A 9355-nucleotide genomic window follows, 5' to 3' on the forward strand; every position below is an offset into this window, starting at 1 on the left:
AAACATTTATGATACACTGACTAGGTAACACTTAGTTTGAATGACCTTTTTGGTGAAGGCTTAGAACTAACAGGGTTGAGTTCATTATGTGGACTCATTGTTTATTCCTTACACGTGTTTCCATACTCTTGTGATACACTACACCCGACGGGTTGTGCATTAAATACAACACTGCGATGATTCTGTCGATAGATTTATCTTGCTTTTTTCATGCCCACAAAGGACAACACCTTTCTTATCTATAGCCATCCGAAACTTCAAACATGGCTGAACATCTTGATTAGAAGTTTACGGGGAGGTTATTTTGTTTGCATGTTCAGGCCAAGGGAGGAGTAAGCAGAGATGACAACATAATGTTCAATACAATACAAAAGCACAACGCAATACACCAGGCAAGCTCAGTAAAGTGTAGAAAAGACAGTCTGCTGTCATCCCTGCCTAACATACAGGTCTCTCTACAGAACCCTATCTGATGTTCCTGTATCTACTTTGCTGTTTGGTTTGTCGGCGCACTCCTCCCTCTCTGCGCTCTGCCGGCTCCGCAGTATTCTGACCTTCCTCACGTTGGGCAGCGTCTCGCCCAGGGCCTGCCGAAAACGGCGGGAGGAGAAGCAGTAGAGCAGTGGGTCCAGGCAGCAGTTGGCGGTGGAGATGGTGACGCTGGCGTAGAACCAGTCCTGGATGCGACTCAGCAGCGCACACTGGCTAGGGTGAAAGAAGGCCACGGTCAGGCCCACTGTGCGCGTGACGTACAGCGGCACGTAGCAGAGCGTGAAGATGAACATGCAGGCGGCGATGACCCGGGCAGCGTGGCCTTTCATGTCCGCCCCCTGGGCCTTCACCCGGGACAGGAAGATGCCCAGCCAGGCGTAGCAGGCCCCGAAAATGCAGAACGGCAGCAGCACGCCGACCACCAGCTCAGCCAGGTTATAGGCGAACTGCGCCCTCATGTTGGGCTGGCGGATGTTCATGCACTTGGTGGTGTTGTCCGTGCCGTCCACCCAGGTACCCACCAGCCCAAAGAGGGGCAGGCCCTGGAGCAGAAGCCCCACCCACACGGCCAGGCACAGCCGCTGGACGTACTGAGGGTTGGCCATGCGAGACTGGGAGGTGCCCCGGTGCCGGGCCACGGTGAAACAGCGGTGAATGCTGATGAGCGTCAGGAAGCAGATGCCTCCGTACACGTGCACGCTGACCAGGAGCACCCTGAGCTGGCACAGGAACACCCCAAACGGCCAGTCGTCCCACATGAAGGAGAGCACTATGAACGGGGCGGCCGGGGTCACCAGCATGTCGCTTATGGCCAGGTTAAACTGCAGCACCACGCCCGAGTTCCACTTCATGGCCCGAGAGCAAAACAGAAACAAGCTCAGACCGTTGAGCAGGAAGCCGCCCAGGTAGAAGACCACCATCAGCCAGGGGAGGGAGGGGTGCAGCTTATGGGGAGGGCAAACTATACTGTTGGACATCTTCAAGGGGGTGGGGCTTGAACCTGCCATCAATAGCAGATGAAGAAAAGGCTTGGTTAACAGAAATATTTAATTATTATTATTATTATTATTATGATTAATTATTATTTTATTTTACTTTCATAATTAACAGATGGACATACAGTTGAAGTCAAAGGTTTACATACACTTGTCAAGGGCATATACTCTTAGTGACCACTTTATTAGGTAGACACCAGCTTGTTAATGCATGGTCAAGAAGTTTTTCAGGCCAAATATCAAAATGGGGAAGAAATGTGATCGTGGAATGATTTTTGGTGGCAGACAGGGTGGTTTGAGTATCTCAGAAACTGCTGATCTCCTGGGATTTTCACACACACTAGAAAGAAGTTTGCAAAGAATGGTGGAAAAACAAAAAAGAATCCAGTGAGCAGCAGTTCGGCAGACAGAAACGCCTTATTAACAAGAGACGTCAGAGGAGAATAGCCAGACTGGTCAAAGCTGACAGGAAGGTGACAGTAAGGCAAATAACCACACATTACAACAGTGGTATGCAGAAGAGCATCTCTCAACACACAACCCATCAAAACTCTGAAGTGGATAGGTTACAGCAGTAGAAATACAATTTTTCAAGTCTAATAAATACCTAATAAAGTGCTCAGTGAGTGTAAGCTGCTGTATGTATATTTTTGACTCTGATTTTGTCAACTGTATCCTCCCAACCTATTTTGATGTCATTCGCAGGCCATGTTAAGTTCCTTTTTCAAAAAAGTTGCAACACAAACTGTACATTGCAACATAATATCCTCAACAGAGATATTGACAGAGAGAGTGACAGCCAAAATGATTAACCCCCTTGATAAAGATGAACAAAATACACATCTGTCTGGGTCTGGTACATCCTGAACTAGCTGACTGCGACAATGCACAACCATTGCATTTCAGTGTCAGTATGTGTGTGTATTTCTTGGAATTGGCCACAAACAACTCTTGTGTAGCAAACATTTGTGTAGACTTGCAGAATTTACTTCCCCTTAAAACAGTCCATTATTGAAACAAAGTCCAGAGATTAAATAATGGGATTTTGGAAGGGGGGTGGTAAGACATTTTAAATATTCCTTTCACCAAATATTATGAGGCTGGCCCCGATGAGAAAACATATTTTATGAGACAGACAATAGACAAATTATCTTCCATGTGATACAGACAATAGAATATTAAACTGGCTACCTACTGAAACATATCTTAAAATTTAAAAGGATCCCAGCCCTACGAACTAAGTATCTTACACATGGGAGAGGCTCATACTGACAAACTATAATACACATGACACTGGCGTCTATGGAAAAAATATGACATGATACTTGCACTTACTGACAAAATATATTACACATGAAACTAGCTACTACTGACTAAATACAGTATATTATACATGATAGCAAATATGTTTAATTCGATACTGGCTCCTATTGAAAATATATATTACACATGCTAGTGGTTCGTACTGAAAAAATACTGACTTTGGTAAAATATGTTACAGTACATGGGATATTGGCTCATATTGACAGAATATATAACACATGACATTGGCTCCTACCTGTTGACCCACAAACCTTTAATGTCTTCTGAAGGCTTTTTGGTGGTTTTTCTGTCAGTTTCACAAAACAAGATTAAAGGAAATGTCTTCTCAAACGTGCGTGTGTGTGGCTACTAGTTCCCCGTCAGTCGTAACCCAAGTTAATTAAAATGCAATTTTTAATGGATAGAATATTTCAGAAAATATATTATATGGTGAAGCACATCCTCACTAGTATGAGAAAAGTACAAAGAGCAGCTTGAATGTCCTCTTCTATTCTATGATGCGTCTGTGTGTGTGTGTGTCTGTGTGTGTGTGTGTGTGTGTGTGTGTGTGTGTGTGAATGTGTGCATGGATGAATGTGTGTGCGTTCCCTCACTATCATTTCCCTTTGATCTGCAGTCACACAATCATGTGCCACCTGCACACTGCAGAATGAGGAACCTTCATCCTCCTGAACAGGACTGTTCACTGCTCTTTGGTTCTTTGGTAAAAAACCCACCGTGTCCGTACTTAAACTATATCCACATGACCTGCAATTACCCTTTGCTCAGTGCCTGATCACTCCACACCCTGGATGTGATCTGACCCTCACGCCCCACCATTTAACACTGGGCATGGTAGGGACTACAACTTCCACATTCCCACAGGACAATTCCGCGACGGCCACCACAAATGACGTCTAACTTGGTTCAGCCAATCCCGTAATGGCGGAAGCAATAAACATTCCCGTATAAGAGCAAGACACGTTGTTGGAATCTCTCTTCTGCTTCTTCTCTTCGACGTACCCTTTTTGGCCATTCGCTTCAGCTCATCTGCTCCGAGACTCGGACAGAGGCTGAATGCTGCACAGCGCACTACCAGGCCTACGGCCTACCCAACTAAATTTCCGTTAGTTTATCTGTTATGTGTTTGTATGTTTGTTTAATAAATATATTTTATTAAACCCCGGTGTCCGTTTTGGAATCGCATAGACAAGAGAGCCGAGTTAAAGCAGCCATTCGAAGAACTTCCAACCTTCAGGTTATCGGTACGTTTAAGCATTAATATTGGTTATTTTAATTATTCATTAAAATACTAAATTTGCGGTTAGATATTTCTGATAACAGTAATTTTATGAGACCGATTACTTTTTGCAGTTATACTGCTACATAACATTAACTGGCGCCCCGGTTTCGTAGAGAATAAAATCCCTACGTTATTTGGCGGCCCGTGCGAGGACCCTACATAATCTGGAGCCCCGTGCGAGGACCCCTACAGCATGGTAGTAAAATGGAAGGTAATTTTTCTACGAGGCGACAGTACTATCAGGACAGTACCCTAAGAGGGGCAAGAGGTCTTCAACACCTGCCTAACCCGAGCAAGATGGACCCCTTATTGTTTATATCCTTGCCCGTTTTGGGACATTTTAAAACTCACCTTTTCTCTGTTTGTTTTGACATGATTTTGATAAGATTTGTAATATTTAGTTTCTTATTTGTTTAATCATTTGTTTCCACACTTTTTTTTTCTGAAGTTAGGTTTCATTTAAATAAGATTTTGTCGTCTAGGTTTGGAATTAGTGCCTGTTTTTGTTAAAATTATTTTGTGTTATTGAGTGTGTTTTAAAAGAAAAAAGACAAATTTAAAATTGTAATTTAAAACCAGGACAACACTGTTTGAACACATATGTCACATTTGCATTGTTCCTGTAAATGGCCTCAGGCACTTCTCTCCCACCACCTGATCTGGTTCAGCAGAGATTATATGAGTTTCTCTTCCAGCCCACATGGCCATTTCCAGCAACCTGTCTGTAAAGTCATATTACAATTACTGATATTACTGATTTAATGACTAATTTAACTGCTGATGGTCAGGACAAAATTACCAAATTTGTATTTGTGAAGCAACATGATGGGATCGCATACCAACCTTAACCATTGTTATGTCCCAAAATCCAGCCAGGTCATCTTAACCAGTGTTTAAACCTAAAAAAACAAGTCATCTATTCATTACATTCTTGGCATATGCTCTTATCCAGAGCGACATACAGTTGATTAGACTAAGCAGGAGACAATCCTCCCCTGGAGCAATGCAGGGTTAAGGGCCTTGCTCAAGGGCCCAATGGCTGTGCAGATTTTATTGTGGCTACACCAGGATTAGAACCACTGACCTTGCATGTCCCAGTCATTTACCTTAACCACTACACTACAGGCCACCCTATTCCCAAAACAAGCCAAGGTGTTGAAACCCCCCAAACATCATCCAAACCTTTTTCACAAAACAATAAATGAAATCATAAGATGCATACAAACAGTCATAGGTGTTGGACATGTAAGTTGACAAAGGACAGGTCAAAGCTGTGTTGACCATGTAGACACAGGGTCAGCAAGGTTTGATGAAAAGACAGTGCTCGTCAGTACAGGACTATTGCTCCCATCATTGTGCTGCCTCTGCGCAATTCTGCCACCTCAGTGGAATGCTCCCAGAACTGAGTTGAAATAGCACTGTATAAACCATGGGTTTTCCATATACAGTGTTTGGTGTCTTTAGATAGCTAATGATGTGGGAAATAGTTTGGTGTCATTGATGGTGTAGTACACTGGTTGCTGAATAAAGATCTTGTAGGAATAAACCACAGGTAATGCAAGTTACCTGTGAGTCAGCATCCAGCTGTAATACAAAGGTTAACCAGGTTTGTTGGACATACAGAGATGACATCAGCAGGACCATTGTTGTTACCTCTGTCTATTTGATGATTTGTTGTTTTTCCTGAAAACCCTGGGTATATAGAGGGAAACATGGAATGGTTCGAGGAGACTCGCTAATACGATCTCCTGCACACTATTTGCGTACAGCCATTCATATTACAACTTGTAATTCTTGTAACACATTGTCATTCTATTTCTGCAATGCACATTGTTTAATAAATTGTATTAATTTGAACCTGCATCCTCTTGGCTCGCACCACTGCACACATAGCAGTTTACAGTCCTAACACACATAGGCAACCTAGGATACCTGCACCCCGTAGTCACTCGCCTATACACCAGTACCGTCACAAGATACGTAGTAAGTGTATCATTGTAGGCTATACATGCCACAGGTACGTCCGCGTCTAGACAAATAGATAGCGATCTTATAGAGCCACACTACTGGCGGACATTTGCAGTTCCTTTTGTATTACTTAGAGCAGAGGAGCAGATAAACGAGAACAAAATTAAATTAACCCTGTTCCAGTAACATTGGTCAGACTACACGCGTTACCTCGCGTTACCTCGTTAACTTGTCAATCCTCCACACCTGATTTCCATTCTCTTGCTGCTCTCAAGTTAATTGTCTACGCCTGTCTTCACCTGCATATAAAGCTCAGTTTCATGTCTTGTCTTTGCAAAATTGTTTGCCTCCTGTTCATCAGTGCAGCTTTTGAATGGTATTGTCAAGCAGTTTGTCTACCAGTTACCAAGCCTGTTTACTGACCATTGTTTATTGACTTCTGTTTTGTTGACCATCGCCTGCCTGTACCATGACTTTGCCTGCTGTTTTTGTGCTTTTGCCCTGCTTAGCAGACTTCGGTCTTGATTCTTGCACCGTCATTGACCCTGAGCCTGCCTACTTCTGCCCCGCTGACGGCTTTCCTGGCTACCGGACTTCCCGAATGGTGTACCGGCTACGAGACTGCCTTCTCCCTCGGTACTGCGCTTTGGTTTTCTGGCTGGATCTTTACGTGTATGAACATTGCTTGTTTTTGACTAGGCTCTCTGGATATTCCCCAAATAAAGCCCTGACGGGACTTTAGTACACTACTGTTTCTGAGTTGTGCATTTTGGGTCCAAACCCCCCCACGCACCTGTCTCACTCAAGGCTTTAATTGGGTGCTGATTGAAATAAAACCACAAATGTATGCAGACACTGTGGCCATTTAAGACTTGAGTTTGATTCCCTCTGAGTTAGTTATGATTCCTCCTTGGACAGTGGTTCCCAAACTCGGTCCTTGGGGACCACTGTGTATGATGGTGTCTCTTAAACCACATTATGCTAACTATGGATGCTATGATGAATAAAAGTCTCATGTTCACATTATACTCATTGTGGTATATTGCAGATCCATAAAAATATGTAACAAATATTTGAATTAATCAAAGGAGACAGATGAATCAATACGATCCCAATTAGTTTGTTAAACACATTTGAGCTCTTTTATTTTTTCCTTAAACTTATTTTCACAACGTAGATTTGGCTTGTTAGCACTTGCATTGTCTTTGAATTATTATATACAATACTTGTGGTGTGCATGTGTCCACTTTTGCTGGTTAGGATCCTGTTGATTCACCTCAGTCTTTGACCAGGTAAATTATTTTGGTACCTCTTTTCATGCAAATGTTTGCAATATAGTGCAATAAGCACAATGTGAACATGGGATTTCTATTCTTCATGGCATGCACAGCTATCTCTGATGTGGCTGAAGAGGGTAAATAATGGCTCAAACTATGAAAAGCACCTAATTAAGAAAAATTCACCGCTTGTTAACATTCGGTAATTGCACGGTGGAGATTGGGAACCACTGGCCTAACAAAAAGGTGCATACGAACAGTGAGCATATGTTCGGATCAGCCACTTTCTCAGCCAATCAGGGCATCAGCAGCTCAGCAAGACAGGACTGCTGATCGCCAGGGAAAGAGAAGCAAGATGAACAGGATGACCACCAGGCGGCAGCAAAGTCACCACATAGTCATACAGTATTGGCAGGAAAGTTTAGAAAGCCCTGGATTGAGTTTTGAAGATCCCTGCACGAGCAGCAATGAACACTGTTTGGCTCGTTACTAGCAGAAGATTCCTTTAAAAGCCAAGCTTTATGTCATAGGTGTAAAAAAGACATGCAAATGAAAAAAAAAGAAAAATGCAATGCAAATCACAATGCATTAGAATGAGGAAGCTACCAGGCAAGTGGGAAATGCGTCGTCAGATAGAAAGCGCATAACAGCCCCGTAATCAGATAACCAGGGCCACGTTAAACCCCCGAAACCGTAGGAAAAACTTTTCCGAACGTTCACTTTCACACGGCTCCATATTAGTTCATATTACATATATTTATATTCCTTGGTGGTACTGGTACATCTATTGTCACGAATAATAGCATTTACCCAAAAATAAAAAAATAAATTACCGACGTTCTGGAGAATTTTGAATGGCTTGGCACATACTGATGACATCAGGGTAGTGATAGGATAACAGGAATGTTGTTTCATGAACAGGAGCATATCCTACTTGCCTAAATCACATCGTGTCTCCTCATTGAGTGACTATCTTCCAATGTATCGTGTAGTCAGCTTCTAGATAAAAATGCACAAAAAATGCAATCCAAAATGTAAAGGTGCGTTTTTGGACCACTCCATCGTGCACAACTTCATTCTTGTGCGAATGCAGCACAGCAGTGACATCTCATGGCAAGTCACTCCTTGTGCACTATTGCATAATTAAACATGATTAAACAAAATGCTATGCAAATTAACATACCTGTATGTGAGGGGGGACTCAGAGCACAATATTGTGGTCCCAGACACAAAAACACACATGGGCACAGGTACACAGTCCAATGGTTTAATCCACATGCACCCAGGCTCACACACAGGCATACATGAGCAAGAAAGATAAGAGTAGGTCGATCGGTATGGCATTTCTACTGATGAACATGTTAAACATAAGCATTTGGTTTAAACTCTATTTTATAGCATAGGTTGTATATATATATATATATATATTTATTTTTTTATTAGATTGATGGTATCCCATTGAGTATTTGCACTGCCATTTGAATGAAATGTTTCCAACTACAGAACTGTGCCAAGCAACCCAGTGTTAGGACTGGTGGCACAAATGCACATGACTAATGAAACATGTGGGCATTAACAGCTTAAACTTTTGTTACGGGTACAAATATTCTAACAAATTATGCCAGGGAAATAGGGCAAAGATGTGGAATTTGTCTGATGCCCTGAAATGGGGGTGGTTTGTGTAAACATGGCTGTAATTTCTGCATGGTGAAACCAAAATACTTTCTTCTCGGCCTTAATTGGCTGCCGGATGCTACAACTGCAGTACTCAAGCAAACAAGCAAGACGAGGACATTTGTATCAAACATTTATTTCCAAGGTTCCCTACAATACACTGTCAAACAGAACGTGGGGAACACAGTCTTCAATCCCAGCCTGAAAGACTCACTTGTTTTTGCCTCAGAATAAATTGTCATGACTAGCACAACAGCCCAGTATAAAACAAGCTCAACAAATCATGCATTTTCAAAGCATGCTGGGGAGCTTTCAGTAAAAGAAACTCTAAATCAATGGATGAT

The 9355-nt window shown here is 42.5% G+C and overlaps 1 protein-coding gene across 1 annotated transcript; it reads right to left on the reverse strand.

Moving 5' to 3' along the window:
- Positions 1 to 455: 455 nt before the first annotated feature.
- Positions 456 to 1469, reverse strand: LOC133139969 (P2Y purinoceptor 2-like). The gene has a single exon (XM_061259459.1). It carries the CDS (start codon positions 1467 to 1469, stop codon positions 456 to 458), a length of 1014 nt encoding a protein of 337 aa, XP_061115443.1.
- Positions 1470 to 9355: the final 7886 nt, after the last annotated feature.

This window comes from Conger conger, chromosome 11, assembly GCF_963514075.1.
Source record: "Conger conger chromosome 11, fConCon1.1, whole genome shotgun sequence".
Lineage (NCBI taxonomy): Eukaryota > Metazoa > Chordata > Actinopteri > Anguilliformes > Congridae > Conger > Conger conger.